At 36.1% G+C, this 18,171-nt stretch overlaps 1 protein-coding gene across 2 annotated transcripts in view; it reads right to left on the bottom strand.

Moving 5' to 3' along the window:
- The window catches only part of RANBP17 (RAN binding protein 17), a 166,580-nt gene that overhangs the window by 50,646 nt on the left and 97,763 nt on the right, over positions 1 to 18,171 (bottom strand). For both annotated transcript variants that reach the window (XM_052772235.1, XM_052772236.1), the window contains exons 17-20: positions 15,353 to 15,416; positions 15,159 to 15,267; positions 9,965 to 10,068; positions 3,663 to 3,751 (exon numbers count right to left, since the gene is read on the bottom strand). In XM_052772235.1, the coding sequence (XP_052628195.1) occupies positions 3,663 to 3,751; positions 9,965 to 10,068; positions 15,159 to 15,267; positions 15,353 to 15,416 (366 nt within the window). The remainder of the gene's footprint in view (positions 1 to 3,662; positions 3,752 to 9,964; positions 10,069 to 15,158; positions 15,268 to 15,352; positions 15,417 to 18,171) is intronic.

Raw genomic sequence — 18,171 nt, 5'->3', positions numbered from 1 at the left:
CTCCATAAACTTAGTGTCTATGTATCTATACCCATAGATATTTTTATATAGGCAATTTCATGCACTCACACATATACATCATGTGCTATCTAGCTGACTGCAACTCTGAGTCAACCTAATAACTTAACTCTTGCAACACATTTTCTTATTGCAACCTTTTTCTTTTACAGACAACAGAAGTCATTAAATACTGAGAATCAACTGGGAGGAACACAGGAAAAATTGCCTATGGGTTACCACCTAACTGCAAGAAACACTAAATGAAAGTAACAAAAAAGTGGATATTATCCTGAACTCACAATTGAACCTCCATGGACGTATCTAACTGCGAGACCAAGGACCTCAGACTACAGTCTGATATTAATATGGAAGAAAACAGATTAAACATTCAACATTTTATCCAGGCAGTCTTGAAGTAAATAGCAGAATGCAGTATGTAAGAAGAATCATCACCGTTAAGAAAAACAGGTTTTGATTCTACTCAAATTGGTATACAGGTTTTTTCAGGCCACACCTGCATGTTCAGGACTGACCTACAAATTACAGAGACCACATATTATGAATACAAAAGGCAAATGAACTTTCCAAAGCTGTGGTACTGGAATCATCATTGACAGCTTGACATATCAATATTTCAGGAAGAATAAATGACTTTCATATCCAGGGTTTTGGGTTTTTTGTTTTGTTTTGTTTGTTTGTTTGTGTGATGTTTTTCATCATCTTTCATTACCGGATACTTTGAGAAGATGCTATACTTAACACCTGAAGCTGCCTAAAATATTTGGAAATATTTTAATGAAGTCTTTTGAGAGATCACCCAATACAACTTTAAAACAAATTTTACTATTATTATAAGTATTTTCTCTTCATCCCTTGCCAGAGGAAAACTATAAATCTTGTCTCAGCTGAATGAACACCATTTATCATATTCATTTTCTTGTCAATACAATTATGAAAAGCCTTTGGCCTTTTTCCAAGGAGCCTGATTTGCTAGAGAAACTCAATTAGTATAAGCAAGCCTGCTACAAAACAGCCCTATTTGGCAATCTAGTGCAGCTTCAGCGTACCTGACGATTCACCTCTAAACCATGATCCTAATAACTCAATCATAATGGTAAAATACAAGATGCAACGGTGTCCCCCGTGCCTCCCGCCCTCCCCTCCCCGGACCAAAAGGACTTAAAAGAAATTATTTCTGCTCATTTTTGCCATCTACTGGACAAAACTTAAATCCTAAACACTGCGATCAGAAAAAAGAAAAGAATCTCTCAGGTGAGAGATTACAGAGTGTAATTTGTTTTGTTATGGAGAGGGCTTAGACCCAAAATATTTCCTGCGATCACTTGAAAAGTTTAACAATACATTCTTCTGACAACGATTTATGAGTGACTATTTCTGATAGTCTTCAATACAGAATAAACGTCATCTCATGGTATATTAAAAGCTTAGCCTTTTATCCCTTGCCTCTTTGTATTGTTTGTTTATTGAACAAATGCAAGTAAATTAGATTTATTTTGGCTAACATTCTGTATTTAGCATTTTCAATATTGAAATACCAGGGCTTCAAAGATAACAGAATAAAATGTTTGAAAAACAGCTTTTGTTTGCTATTAAAACCATTTTCTGATGATATATTTGAAACTACAAAAGAAATATGCTAATCAAAGGATATTTAAACTTTATATGATAAAATTGGCATCTGACTCTTCTTCTTCCTCCCATTTACCTTTCTGTCTTTATATACAGTAAATAAGAGTTGTGATAATAGCAGCTTATTCTGCTATAATGCTTTGGATCAATACCTGGATGAAGCTGGCCAAATGAGGTGAAATCCACTGAACAGAAGCATGCACTTATCCTTTACAGCCAAAGGTGATGAGGAAAAAAATTTTGAACCTGTGCAAGGGAAAAGAAACTGAGAAGGCTTGAGCTCTGAATTCCACACAAAGCTACATTTCAATCTATTTTTATTGTTAATACAGAATAATGAAATCCAAAAGTTGGAGGCTGTTTTTATTTATTTGAAATAAACTTAATTCATAAACTTGAAGGAATAAATTAATTAAAAAAAAAATCAGGAAAGGGTCCTGAGGATTACACATCCTGGATCCTTATATAAAAAAACACCTCCATGGATGAATCCATTTCTTTCAAATGCAGAGGAGGCAAGTCTCTGTTATCCCTCCTCCTACAACTGGAGATTTGCAGTTCTGTACAGGAGAAGAGCATGATACTCATGCTGTACTAGGAAAGACAAAGTAAAAAGAATTTGAAACGGAAGCAGCACTGATCTGCTTTTACACATCTTCCCAATTTTATTATTAAGTTTTAGGGTAACCAAGCGCAAACAGTACTAATGAAGTTAAATGTACCCAATGGTGCCCACTAGAAAATGAGATGCTAATTCACAGTCTGGCTTCAGTAGTTTTTTGTTTGTTGTTGTTTGTTTTTTTTTTCCTCCAGTCCTCTAAAACTGAAATTAAGGGATGCTTTCCACTGATTTTAAGAGAAACAAAGATTACACTGCTTTATGTTTTGGACTTACTTTCTTCAAGCTGAGCATGCACATAGACAGAATCACTGCAGGCTTGCGAAGGTCTTAAATAGGGCTTATCTGAATGGTCATCAGGATCCTACTACCTACCACACAAGGACATCTATCAGATCATACCAGGCTCTGCTGTACAGCCTTTCAGTCCTTAAAGGCTAATTTCCTAGCTGCAATTCTGTATTGACGCATTCCTCTTTCTTAACCAGGAAGATGATTAGTGAAGAGTAGGGTTTCATTATTTACTTAAACCAGAAATATTTTTAAAAGCTTGATTTCTAGTAAAGCATGTAATTGTACTTGAATGTTATTTTTTCTGTCCATAAAATAAACAAATACATAATTAACTTCCATAGCTTTGTGAGCTCTAAATTATAAACCAAATATTTTCATAGTTACTTCACTATGTATTTCAGCAGTTTGTTACTAATATGACTGTGTGCCTGAAGAGAGCATTACAGCTACTGTATTTATAAAAATACAAAACATTTCTGTATAGTATTAAGAAAATACCCATGAGCATTATTGTATTTGTTGGCATAAAAATGCATATGATATTTAAAGCAAATAGAGTTCCATTATCGTTACTTATTGAAGAAAACTACAATCTAGAGATTTTGATTTTGTTTTCAGATGTCCATTTTCTTCTGGATCAAGAAGACTGCAGGTGTTGAGATATTAATAGAGTTGACATAAATAGAAAGTAACTGACTAAATTAAAGACATGATTCATACCAGAGAGAGAAATCTCCCCAGATAGCACTTGTATAGTATTTTTTAAGCACTTCTGATGTTAAACCAAATGTAGGTACACTGTGTTTGGAGTTAAAAGACACAGCTTTTTTTAATGAAAACATTAGGGATTTATGAAGGGAAGAAAAGCACTTGGATATGTTTTCTAGATTAGTAGTGTGACACAAGAAAAAAGTGACCTCTCTGTGGTCCTTCCCAGTTAACTGCATGGTTGCCATTGTGCTGTAATTTTAGCTGATTACACATTAGTTCATTTAGCTTTGTTTCCTCTTCCCCACTGTGCCATACTATTAAACTAATGCAAGGGGCCTGGTATCCCTCTGTGCACAGAGCTGGTATTGTCATAGTGTAATAAGGATACATCCAGTCAAACAGCATGGTGTAGCTGGTCTTTGTGTTTAGTGCAAAGGCAATCCCTCGAAGATCCCTTGCCAGCCCGATCAACATACGCTGTCAGTGGGAAAGAGACACAGTAATTGATTTTCACGTTAGCACAGAGCAGATGGAGTAATAATCAGCCAATAATGACCACATATCTGATTTTGATTCATTAGTTTAAATGTCTTGCTCAAATCTTTTTTTTATAAAAACCACAAAGATTCTTTTAACAAACAAGATTTCCTCAAGTTTTATAGTGATAACACTAGCAAAATGCTTAGGAAATGCTTTTGATTATTCGATATGCTATCCTAATGAATAATGCAAATTAAAATGTAATATATGAATACTGTGTATTAAAGTTTAAAAGTGCTTCCTGTATTAATATATTTAAAGTAATAATAACAATAAAATGTTAATTTAAGCTTGTAATATTTTGAATGAGGTGTAAGACTAACTGGTACTCATAACAAGCTACAATTAAGGTTGCACTGAGATTCTCATTGTACTGTTATTTTAACATTTTTTTTTTTTAAGTAATTTTCCAAGTTAGGTTTCTTCAAAAAGTGACTTTTTTGTTTACAGAAGACCATGCAAATCTCTGTCTGTATTAACATTAGTTCTGAGATGCATTTTTTTTTTCCCCTTTAATGACTGAAATGTGGCTTCAGAATCCTTCCAGCTCAAATGCAGACAACATTTTATGCATAGATAATTAGCCCCTACTAAAGGGATGTTTTCAGGATAATTAATAGACATCAATAAGAAACACTACTGAATGAAAAATATTTTAACAATATAAACAAACTTTTCAATTTACTTAGACATAAATATTCTTTTTTGATGATTAAGTAGTTTGAATAAATTTTATCCGTGTGTTGCAGGTGGGGTTTCTAATTTTTTTTTTTTCCTCATAATAAAAGACCACAGTACTGCAGAGTCTGGTAAAAAAAAAATAATCATAGAAGTATGGCAAAAAAAAGAGTTTTCAATAATGTACCACTTGCTGTTAACACTGTAATATTTACAGTGTTGAGAAATACAAAAGATAAGATTCACATATTAATTTTAATTGATCACATAAAGAGCAAATTACGGCTGATGCCTTGTTAAACTGCTAAATGTAATCTTACACAAGGGCTAATTTCTACTTTTCATATACAGACCCATTAGTCCAAGTGACTTGGATGGCATGCACATAGATTTATCCAAGGATAAATTGAGTTCTCTACAAAACACTGGTGAGGTTGCTAGGAGTATTTTAATATTTGCATTTCCTTTCTGTTGTGCATTGAAATGGCCTGAACTTGCAAGATGCTCAGAGGTCTCAACTCTCATTAACTTTAATGGGACTCTGAAATCACTAGAGAGGAAGTGTTCAATACTGAGAAGATGCAATATAAAACTGTTACTTTATCTTTATATTCATCTGTATTTTCATACTTTGTGTGCTGTTTTGTCCACACAGAAAATAACCATTTAGCAGACATGGTGGCCAAAACATAAAGAATTAAAAGAACTCGGCAGCAACACTTTATACTTCTTTCTGAAGGGATACAGAGATGCAACAATACATAAAAGGAAGTGGAAACCTTCCAGATTGATTTTGGTTCCTTTGCCTATTCTAGCCACAAAAAAAGGAGACAAGCAAGACTGCACAAAGGAAAGGCTGGAGCTGGGAAGAAGGGGAGCTACAGCCCCTGGCAAGACATGAACTTGCCTTTGTTTGAGGATGCGCTTGGAGAGAAAGAGCGCACCATCTTACTGTGGTCTCTAGAAGACGGATTAGAAAAAGACAACCAGCCAAACCCATACTACTCTAACATGCTTATTCTGTCTTCATAAAGACAACCAGTTGTAAGAAAACACTCTTTTGCAAAAATATTTAAGAAACAGTTTGGTTATGAGACTTTAAAAACTATTAATAAAAGTAGATGTGCAACTTTCTTTAAACTACAGTATCAGATTTCTGGGAACCTACACAAACACCAGGCAATTTCAGACACCATTTGACCTTGAATTCTAAAGAAAGGAGAATAACTACTACATAAACTACATTTCTCATTTTCCTATTCTTTAAATTCAGGTATTGTTATTAAAAAGCCCATACCATTAACCACACTATTCTTAATAAATGACCTCAACCTACAGGGCACCATAAAATTCTTGTCCTGTAAACTCAAACACCAGCAAACTCAGTGTTTTAGACATTATCCATTGGAACTCAACTTTATAAAATAACACTGCCTACAGCTGGCAACGTCTGAACAGCCTATATAATAGCCTACAGAATCCTGAGATAAATCCTGATCCATTTAAGTCACTGGTAAAAACACCTTTAAACTCCAACAGGACCAAAAATCACCCTAGATTCCATGCTTGCTTAAGTTACATTTAGTAAGAACGACCCCCCCCCCCCCCCCCAAATCCCAAGACAGTCTAGTTTTAGTCCATTATGAGTTTTCAAATAGCACTTATGTGCATAAAATTTATTAATGACAAACAACATGATACACTTATACATCTACTTTTTGTCTGTCATCCTGTGAGATTCGAAGTGCCTTGCAAACTTAACAGAGTAATCTGAAGAATACATGAAGCTACTGCTTCATTCACTGCTGCACACCAGCCATTTCTGGGGCAAAGAGACAGTTAGTAACACCACCAGCAACTGCAAAACGAGTAAAATGAGAAGTGAAGAGCAGTAAACACAAGAAATGTAGCAAGAGGATCTTGTCAGTAGTATGTGGGTTTATACACTGCATTTCACGCTAATGAAACAATTTTGTTCAAATTTCGGTTTTGAAATTTTCTTCCCTGAGTATCAGTGCTAGGCTGACTTAAGATTAATTAAAACCAAGCCATTTTAAAAATAAATTCAAGTATTTTGTTTCAAAGTCCTGAAGACTTTTCAATGGATTTTTCAAAGGAAAGGAGCTGAAGATTTAAATATTCACAGAAAAAACCCTATGACTTGCCAACACGTGCCAAGTGTCTGACTAACGCAATTTAAAACAGACGAGACTGCTCACGCCACCCACCCCCAAAACGGGGCTTGTAATGGAAAGTCTGACAGACCCTTAACTATAGTGGCACTACTGGGTGCAGCTATAATATTACCCTCATAATTCTACTATATAATAACAACAAAGGAAAAAAAAGGTGAAGGGTCATTGCGCTTTGTCTTTAGAATTAAGATGGCTGTCTTCATCCTTACAGCATACTCTTAATTCTGGAGACACGTCTTAATAACCTCTAAATAGTTCCAACAAAAGAGCCGTGTCAGAGGAATGAGCAGGCCCCAAGGTGTTTCAACTGGAGTGTTTTCATCTGCCTTTATTGCTCTATCCCTCTCCAGAATTAAGGCAATAACCTGTGATAAATTATTCAGGAACTGCTACAGGGATCAAAGCAAAATCATTCTGTTAAAGTGCTGTTTGCAACATTTGGCACTTAGTGTGAAAACTTTTAATGTGTGCAAGCTGAAAATCAAGGATTTTAAATAATTTAACAGCATGGAGTTTCTACAAACCAGCTAAAGATAGCATGTTGCTATTTAACTGCTTTTTCCTCAGATCCTTTTTTTCATGCGTTTCTAGCAGATCTGATGATGTCACAACTATAAACAAAGTACTACTGAGATTCTGGCTACCCAGTCGATATATTACTTAACCGGATTGTCACGAGAAACCTTGAAATTCTTAGAAGAAAATTAGCCCCAGTTTTAATACTGGATATTTTTCCTATTAATATAAAAATGTGAAGAAGGAAGTAGCCAAAAAAAAAAAAAAAAAAAAAAGAAGGAAAAAGGAAAGCAAAGCACATAATTACCTAAGCCACCTTCAATTAAATTTGATCTCCCTAGTAAAGAAACCTAAACATATGTTTTGTATGCAGATTTAATGATTACAAATGTATTTTAAAAAGAGCGAGCTCCCTTGTTGTGACTGGTTTTCAGTGGTGTATTTCAGAAATATTAAAAAACTAAAAAAAACCCTAGCCAGTTAGAAAGTCCTAGTAAAAACCACAAATTAAATGAATTTGGCAGTCCTGGACCATTTTCACAGTGATATTTTAACAGTGTCATCTCCCTGTGGATTGGAATACTAAGCATTTTATTGAAGAACTGAACTGTTTTTGTTTTTAGTACTTGCAAAATGAAGTACCTGAAAGCGCTTTTGCATGTATTATTTATTCATCATGATAGAAAAATAGCTTTAACCTAATAAATTATGTTTAAGAGAATTTAGAGCAAAAGTTTTGTTTATGATAAAGCAACAGATTTAGTTCTTTATCAGTAGCTTAAAGCACCAAGTTTTCTTTATACAAATTAGACAGATGGTGCTTACAGTAGAATTTACTAAAGGTCTGTCACAACAAATGCAGCCAAGCTGCATATTTAATCACTGCAGAACCTTGTCTACCTGCAGCTGCCAACTGCTAATCCAATTTCCCTGATAAATGTGGCAAGAGACACGATCAGCAATAAAGAGCATCTAACTCCATTTTCCTGCAGGGCGTCTTTTGATGAACATTTAGGACGGAAGCACGGAGTGCACTGTGTGGCCCTGGCTTGTGGCAGCTGCATGCATTTTGAAGACACAGTTCTCAGGTTACTCACTTAATTCTGCCACTATCATTATGTTGCTATTGATCTCAGTAGCTCTTGTCTACACAGCATTACTCTAGATGAAGCTGAATCAGGCAGTTATCATGCATCAAACTTGCTCAAAAGCCTGGAGATTTCCCCTTAATTACTTGTGATTTTATTTGCAAATACCGTTAAAGTGTAATCAAGCAGTCACTTTCCAGGGTCGTTAAGAACTTGCTAGTTTAGGAATATATCACTGGCACTCCATTAAAATTTCTCTACTAAGATGGTTTCAAGCAAACCAGACAGGACAACGGCAAAATTATTTTAATAAACTGAATCCTCACATGAGATAAATACAGTTTCCTATAGAAAAGGTAATGCTAGCAAATGACCTCTTTGTTCTAATTTTTAGGATTTATAACTTGAAAATACAAGAGGTGAATCCAAGATAGATGAACAGCATCTGAGCTGCGTCTATTTAATAAATGAAAAGTTTAATTTTAATAATTAAATACATAAAGCAACAACAAATGAGGAAACCAGAATTAAGTAATTGCTGAAATAACTTTAAGTGCTATTTTTTAAAAAATATTAGCTTAATTCAAGCGATTGTTGTGAACCGTGCATCTTCTGGTAATGTCAGAGATGTACTGCAGACAAATTATTTACTAAGTATTTCTAGCATATCTGTTTATTTTCTTATGAAAGGAAGTGGATAAATATGATGATACAGTATTTAAGTTTCCACCATATTGTAAAATAGCAAATCAAAATTACTGTTAGGGTTTCTTCAAAATTACCCTGTGTAGCTGAAGCAAGACTCCAGTGTGCATTGTTAACTATTTATTCAGTGACAGTAGAAGGGGATCTCTTTAATGCAACAGCGCTCTAATATATTATCATTCCTGATGATGCAGCTTGTATCTAGCAAGTCTTTTTCTTCCCTAAAACATACTGTTGTTTTGACACAAACAGCTTGCTACACTTAAGGATTTTACTAATAAAACATAATGTTGTGTTAGATATTATGACTGTTGCCACAGCTGAACCGACTTGTCAAATCAATCCTAATATGGCTCCCACAGGCACATAAAAACCTTATTTAGCTATCAGTTATCCTAATCACTTTGTTCAGTTTAAGGGTGCAATACTTCAAGACCAGTTCCTATTTATACATATATGCCCAGCCATTTAATAAAGTCTTGATTTATATAATAAATTCTTGTCTGAAAAAATACTTTAAAGCAGCAGTGTTTTATCAAGTGTGTTACAACATGTCTCTTCATACCCCCAAATAAATATGTTAATATACACAAACAGGATACTTGCATGGCAAAGAGGAATATTACATATGAAACAGCTAAGCCATCACTGAAGACAAATTTGTCCTTTTGATTGTAAATGGGGCTCAAATGGGGTCACTTGATCTGCAAAGTACTGAAAAATCCAAAGGCCTTTATAAAATCTTTTACAAAGTTTATTTAGGATAGTAATTTGTAGCCTTTGTATCTCTACTGTCTACATTCCTAATTATATAAATGCATACAGGTATAAATATACATGGAAGTATACAGATATATACATGCCAAGAGAGACTGACAGAAGAGATGACAAGCTTGTTGTTAAATGCTTGCCCCACTATTAGTTTCTTCCATCAATAATTTATTTCCCTATAATTGAAATACACCTACCTTTGCTTCTTCTTGTTCAAAACTACTGTTGAATATCTGAGTCACGCTTTCAAACGAAACTGTGAGGGGGAGCATGAAATTCTCGAACTCATCCTCATCTTCACCTACAGGAAAAGAAACCAAAACAAACAGCAAAACCATCACATCATATTCACACTGCTGTTCAGAAGGGTCAGTCTCCTAGGCTTTTACAGAAAAATCTCACTGACATCATGGGAACTTTCATATGACCTACAGGAACAAAAACCTGAGGTTTGACATATTTTTACTGAGCTATAAACAAAGAAGACAAATTGTTGATCGCAAACAACTTGTATCCGAGACTGGCATGTCACTGCATTTCACATCTTTCTCCTTTTCATATTTCTGTTTTCTCTGTTAATCTGACAGCATTTGTTCAGTACTCTAGAAGAATATTCACATAAGAAAGTCAAAACTCGACAGTTAGAAAATGTTACATTTAAAACTGCAACAATAAATTAGACCCTTTCACATGTGTACTTTGTAGTATAATGTTTAAATCGCAGCCTTTTATGATCATATGCTATTTTTTCTACCTCCTACCTATTTAGTACACAGAATGAAGCTGCTGTGGAAATAAATCCAGACTGTTTTGGGGTTATTTGTGTGACAGTATTGCCTCATTTGTTTCAGAAGGTGTGAATTTAAGAGTAAATGAAACAAGACGTTGTGGGTAGGAAAAAAAGAGATTGTCTTGGTTAGACAGTTGAAAGAGATAACCTGGAAGTCTGGATTGTTTTTGTTTTGTCATGACACTGAACAAGTAACTATAAACAACAACTTTTTAGAAATGGCAATTTGCACGAGGATTGGTACTCCTGCTACTTATCTTTAGGCCCTTAATGAGGGTAGCTTGCCTCTCGCTTGCAGATTCCCCTCGAGAGTAATTCAGAGTAGGAATTTAATTTATGTTCTTTAAAGAGCTCTTTGCTATAGGGCTTCTCTCCCTTCTCTCTTCATTGGCAAAGTCTGGCAAACTAAGCTGCAACTGAAGTTAGGAGGAGTCTTTTGTGTGTCAAACTGGTTGTGCAAAGTTAGTGTACGCTTCACAGTTTAGTTTCTACACTTCATATACCCCTCTGTAAAATGGGCCTAATTCCAGCCTCTTAACTCTAGGGCTACTGCGAAGACCAAATCACTCACCCCCGTACAACAGTAAGAATGATAGAAAAGGCCAAGAAAAAAAGGTCAGGAAGAAAAAAAGTCACAACAGAAAGCAAAGCATGGACAAACACATAAATCCAGATGACAACACAGAAAAAAAAACCCAAAATCAAAACACGCAGTAGCTTCTCATTAAGCTAGGATGACACATCTTCTGAACTGAAAGAGGCAAATATCCTCTGAGAGAAATAATTGTGATCCTGCAACTAGAATTGCCTCATAACAATGTAAATATTTACAATGGAGAGGAAAGGAAAGTTGCAGAGGCAATCCCAATTATGGCATTTCCTCAGTTCTGAATACTTGGCTCTGTGACCTGAAGTGCTTCCTTTTCATACAGGGCTTTCGTGCCCCCTGTTATTTTTAAAAGCAAAGGAAATACTTTCAATAACTTACTGCTACTGCACTGGTCAGCCACAGTTACGGAGCCTTCAAATTGCAATCTATGCTCAAGAACGTTCTTAAACTAGCAAAGTAACTGACTAAATCTGTGACATGCATCCTGCACCTGCAAGAGAACCAAAGGGGGTGAGACAGTTTGTCTTAGATTTCAGAGCTACTGCTGGCAGCCACAGGATCTCGTGGACTTTGGGAAAATCCAATCCTGTCCATCTTTGCCTGTCTCCTCTGCCGTCTTCTCTCTGCTCCTTTCAACACAAGTCAGTCTTTTTATTTGTCATTTCTGGACTCTTGTGTCCTCTTCCGATTACTCACAGTAACCCCAGCTTCTTGCTTCTATCTCCTTACTTCACCAACTCCAGCTCCCCAGGCAGTTCCAATACAGTATTAGTTTCTGTGCTCTCAACCTCTTTGCTCAACCAGCATCAGCTTCCTCTTACCCTCCTAGGAGTTAAGCTATTTCTATATATATTGCATATCCCTGATGCTTTTCTCCTCTTAATCGCTTATCAGATTTTCCTCAGAGCCAAAAAAACCCAAAGCCCCAATCATTTAGAAAGAGTCCCATGCTGGTATTGTCCCATGCTAGTGTACAGACTAACAAAAGTCATTTGGATACTGCTCTATGCAGGATCAGGGCTCAATTGCCATTTACAGAGTTCTCAGGAAAAACCTGAATTATCACAAGATAGCAAAAGTAATACTCCATCTCATCTAAAGTGCTACATATCATTGGAAGACAACCTCCACAAAGATACTATGTACACATCCAAATTCAAGATGAACCCTTCCTGAAGGTAGAATCTCAAGGATACTTCGTTAAAAAGTTGAGAAGACCAAAGAACTACCAGAATGGCCAATGCTGATTGGGACCAACACTTTAATGACAAACCAGCTAGTTCTGGAAATGGGGTAAGGGGAAATCCCATGTGCTATTTCTGTTTTAAATTTCAGGGTAGGCAATGAAGAAAGAATATACAATTAGGATCCTATATAGTATTGCCCTATTAATAAAATAATTTGTAAGTTTTAGAAAAGCAACACAAATTACTACCTATACATTTCTTTTGCATTCCTGTACAAGCCACATTCACATCCCATGAACAGTACAGTATTATTAAGGAAAGGAAGAAACTATCCTACTCCAACCTACCATGGTAAATTTTTCATTTTCTATAATTCAGACTACAGACACACATCCTTATTATGTCCTTTGAAAGAAAAGAGATGCCTCACTTGTAAGTCATAGTAGATCTGTGTGTGGCTTACAGCAATAGAGTTTGGAGAGGTTTGGCACTGAGCATGACTGCATATACCTGTAAGTACAGGACACTGACAAATCATGCTGAATAGCTCCTGGAGGTATTTTCTACAGCTTAGATGTACTCCTTTTGGTAGTGCAGAAGAAAAAGTGATTAAAACTTATTAATCCTAGTAAAAACTTTTATTTAAACATTACTTTTACTGGTGGTGTATTAGTTTTGGTTATACTTCACACAAAAGAATATTCAGTTTATTTTGGAAATCTTGGATTAAGAATCTTGGACAAAATTATGCAATTCTAAATGCCAAAAAAATTATTAAAAACACAACCCGGGGCACATAAGGAATTCAAAGTCTAATTATATTCATATGAGGTTAAAGTAATTCAACAGAAACTGAAGTGCATTGTGAAGCAAATACCAATTAATATATTACTGTTCCTTCCTACTACAATTAAACTTTGCCAGTTACTCCAACAGCAGCACATTGTTTAAAATGTAAATATTCGGAACTTACTGTATTCAACTAATCTCCAAAAATATTTCTACATCAAACAATTACTTAAAACAACCCCCACCAATAAAAATTCCTCTTAATTTTGTTTCCACGTAAATTGTTTATCATTCATATGAAAGGATTTTATATAAAGCTCTTCATTTAATTTGAAAAAAAACCAGAAAGGAAATGTGGTTAAATGCTTTTTTGTCTAAAAATGCCAGTTTTCACAGTTTGAAAATATCTTTTGATTCACAAGGTATGAATACTGCCATTTAGTGCTGCACAAACACATTGAAAGGATAGTTTGTGTACACCTTACTTATTAAATTAGGATCCTAAAACGCAACTTACGCCTGTTTGTGTCTCTAGATGTGCTTTTCTATCAGTTCAAACCCAAACAAGTTTATTCCAGTAAGAACACAAAGGACAATAGCCACAAGACTGACGTATGCTTTTTCCAGATACTCCTAATCATTTCAGATCTTGTAGAGTTGTTATCCAGAGGAATCGCAACGACCTCTATCAGCTTGCAGCCATTCGTAAGTCACGTGCCTGCGTTTTGTCCGACACATATTTACACAACCTTTACTTTGAGTTGTAATTTTTAACACCTGTGATCTTGTTTTTACCAAATCTTTTTTTTTTTCCCCTGTAGGAAAAGTTACTGAAATTGCATGTGCAACCCATTTTATATTAGAAAATGTACCTATTGCTTATGTTACACAACACTGAGCCAGTACTGAAAGCAGCTTAACCGCAAATAAACGCAGATCCAGCTCACAGTTGCCGTTCTTTAAGAAAACGCTGATAAATGTGGCTCGGTCTTGCCTCGAAGTTAACTGTTTTCAGCACCGTGTAGCAGTAGACAGTACAGGCACCCGTCATCAGCAAGGGGAGTAACAACTGATGGCTTATGACTGTCTGTGTCGCTCTCTTCTGCACACATGTTGCCTACTTAAGTCCTTGCATGAGGGCTGGAAATCAGTACACAAAAGACTTGCCTTCTTATTTTTTGAAGACCCTCCTCAGCGGCCCCCCTCGGAACACCTACAGGCATCCATCCTCACGAAAGCAGTCTGTAAGGCAGATCCTCAGCAGCCATAAGCCCACAACTCTGAGCAGGGCCTCTGATCAGAGGCAGCATTCTTCACCATCAGCTGCTTTAACATACAATTCGTTTCAGTGTTCGTTTTGACAAGCCCAGCCTTCTCCACTTAGACAACAGAGAGCTAATCACGCAGACAGAGTTCTGCATTTTACTCCGGCGGCCAAGGGCAGTGCCTGGATTCAAAGTGACCGAGTCCTTTACCACATTTAACTATTAAAGCATGCACTGGGCCTTACATGTGTCTAACCTCTCTAATTTCCAAAGGACAACTCAAAAGGTAACGCCAAGTGCATGTTTAAGTATTGCTGATTGAGCTGCAGAACTCTTGTCAATGGTTATTAAAACTCGGAGGGTCTTTGTATATTGGGAACTTGCATGAAGAAGTGAAATTAAAAAACCTTCTACTAGAAGCTGGAAGGTTCTGGCATAATTGGTATGTCACCTGGAAACGCAAAACACTTACTCAGGCACTTAATGTTGTAAATCCTTATCGTTAATACAAAAAGTGCTTCTCTGCAGAAAATCAACTCATCTCATTTCTTCGACAGAAGACAACAAACAAATACAGTGTTATTGCTTAATGCCATAAATCTCAAAAGTTGATAGGCAGTGATTTAAATACCAACTATAACATATTTACTGTACAATTAAGCTGCTGTTTGATTGGTTTAATAACCTTAAAAATTCATAGTACTACACAAGACAGCAAGGTGTCTCAGGGAGATGGGAGGTGGAACTTACCTAAATCTACCATGAGAAGACGAGTGAGAGCAGTGTAGAACACTGTCCGGCACCTAAGGTCACTGAGGCTGTGATTATCACTGATGCCCAAGAAAGGGAAGTGCTTACTCTGTTGAAACATAAGTGTATGAAAAGTTAAGTGTTCTCCAAAATTTACTACACACAATGCTTTTTAACATAGTAAGAAAACTTACTGTGTGATTTTGAAGCATGAATTTCACAGCCTCTATTTTCACAAGCTTTTTCAGGAGACTATAAGTACCAGGTGTTAAGGAAAAATCAGCCTCGCAGCATTATGATTACATTATCAGGTTGTACAAACTTTCAGGAGTTTTTAGTGAGAAAAAAGTCCTAACTGAAACAACAACAAGCGTATGTTAAAAAAAAAAAAAATCTGAATCTCATCTAGAAATATATATCATAGAGATATTCTTTAGAACATCAAAGACCATAATCTATTATTAATTAAAGCAATTACTTTTCATGGCATATATTCTAGTCACAAAAGAGACGAATGAACTGAATGACTTTTATAATTAAACGGAGAGTTTCTGATAATAAATGGTGCTGGTTTTTCCCCAGATAGGCCCATGTCATCAGCATGTTAAAAACAAACAAACAAACAAAAATGGTTTTGCAACTGCCTGCATTGAAGACGACTGGCACTTGGCAACGGGACTGGCAGCAGCCCTAAGCAGCATTGAAGTAACAGCCTCAAAATCACAGAGGTGATCTTCCAGGCCCATCAAAAATCACATTTCATTTGTTACAGTTACGACAGATAAAAATACATCTCATACATACTAAGCTATGTTAAACGCTTAACCAAAGTATTTTCAGATGTATAAGAACTGAACAGAAATTTCTTAAGAACATACAAAGTCTCAGAGCCAGAGAAAAGTCCGTAACCAGACGGTACAGCTGGGAATTCTGGACGCATCTATGGATACTCCCACAGGAATCCCAGTTCCTCCAACTTTATAAAATACAAAGCAAATCTAACTGACTACCGCTAAGCATGACCCGAAATCTCCCACTCCCCAAACTGTCTAAACTGAGGCCAGCGACGGCCCAGCTGGCCGGGAACTAACTACAGGAGTACGGCGTCGGCCCCAGGCACCCCGCGCTGCTCTCGACGCACGTCCCTCTGGAAGGTCCGCTGGTCCGGGCTGTGCGTGGCACCGGCAAAGCTACGTGACTCCCAGGCTGACGCTCCTGGCCCTGGTCCGGGAGGATAAGCCTGAGCCTGTGTGCACCTGCTTGCGTACAAAGGCTCCCAGGGAGATGCACGCTAAATGACGCAGAAGCAACGTCTTTCCTGGACTGCGCATATTGTACAGATCACAGATGCTAGCATGACTTACTAGGTAGTTATACCTGATGAAATGTCATGTTTTTCTTAAGGTTTCTTTTAAAAAGCATGAGAAATATTGAAATCAAAAGTTGAGTTTGCAAAAACTGTGTTATAGAAGCCCTTATAGTTCAGACGGTTAAGACTTGTTTCACAACTTGAGTCCTTTCCTAGCTCTGTGAATTATGAACATCTTTAATAGCACGAGCACACACTAATTCCCTGTCTCAGACGATTCAAACATTTGGGGTTGGGCAGAGCAGATAATACTGTGTATTCCAAAAAGAGCCATGCCGACATCTTTGTGAGCTTTTGTACAGAGGTAACCGCTGCCACGAGGGATGTTTGTAACAAGGAGCAAGAGAACGGCCAAAGCAATGGCCTGGATTTTCTGACTCCTGCTTCTCCTTCATTTGACATAAAATTGCGGTATGACTTTCAGCCAGTCAGTCAAATTTCACTGTCTCAGTTCTGCATCTGTAAAATGGGGATGTAAAAGGCTTTATGATATCCAAGTATACTAATACACTTTTTCAGGAATGCCAGAGAAAAATTCAAACCCCAGAAACATTCATAAGTACTGAAGGCATCACATGAATGAAATGACTTATGGGCTTGTACGTTCTACAATGAATAGTATAAAAACTATTAGTTTACTGAACACTGTTGATCCCTGACATTGATCAAGTTCTTTAAGAAATAACCAGTATGACTGCATAACTTTAGACTGTACAGTAGTGCCTACAGTCCTGTACAAACACAGAAGGTTTTACAAATACCCGTTACACTTATTATTGTTACTATTTTCTTTTCTTTTTTTGTTTTGAGTGCTTGCTTCACTCTGCCATTCCCACACATAATTGACTGAAGAGTTCAATTACTTTTATGGGAATAAACAATTTCCCTTTTCATTTTAAATGGATTAATTTTTTTTTAAACAGGTAAAAGTGTAAGAATATGTTTTATAGCTGCTATTGGAAAATCTCCTAATCTAGTTTTAAGATGATGTTCCTCTGTCAATCTATAACATTTGACACATATTACCTGGTTTTATATTGCAAAGCTACATAGCTGTTCCCCCCCTGCCCATTACAAGGGAGAGCCTTTCATAACATAAAGCTAACAAAGACATGGATAAAGAATTTTTGAGAGACTATAAATATTTTACCCCAAGTTATTGTAGAAAATAACAATGAAACTGTAGTTATTTTTCTACAAAAATATACAGTGGAAAAGTTAATTATTAGAAAGAACTGAACATGCATGAGAGCACGCTATGGCTTCAAAGACATAAAGGAATGACTAACATATTCCATTATGTAAATGAATTCAAAGATATTTCACGACTGATCAGCTAGGAGGGACATAATGATTTATAATTCAAATAACTGAGCTTTGAAATCAAATTGGGCTAATATATTTCGAAATATGCAAACCTGGAATAATTGTGAAAGTAATGTAAACCATGACACCAGCTCCAATCATTTGTTGCCTTTGTTGTTAATACTGTCTTACGTTTTTTCTTCCTTTTTTTTTTTTTTTTTCTCCTTTTACATAGTACAGTTGCTGAAATTATGGTTTGCTTTTTATTCTAGATTATCCTTTAGAAAAAGGCTATTATACACATAAAAAAAGAAAAAATACCAATTTCTAAGACTGTGT

The sequence above is a fragment of the Harpia harpyja genome, chromosome 20, assembly GCF_026419915.1.
Source record: "Harpia harpyja isolate bHarHar1 chromosome 20, bHarHar1 primary haplotype, whole genome shotgun sequence".
NCBI lineage: Eukaryota > Metazoa > Chordata > Aves > Accipitriformes > Accipitridae > Harpia > Harpia harpyja.
This window is presented reverse-complemented; position numbering and strand designations above follow the sequence as displayed.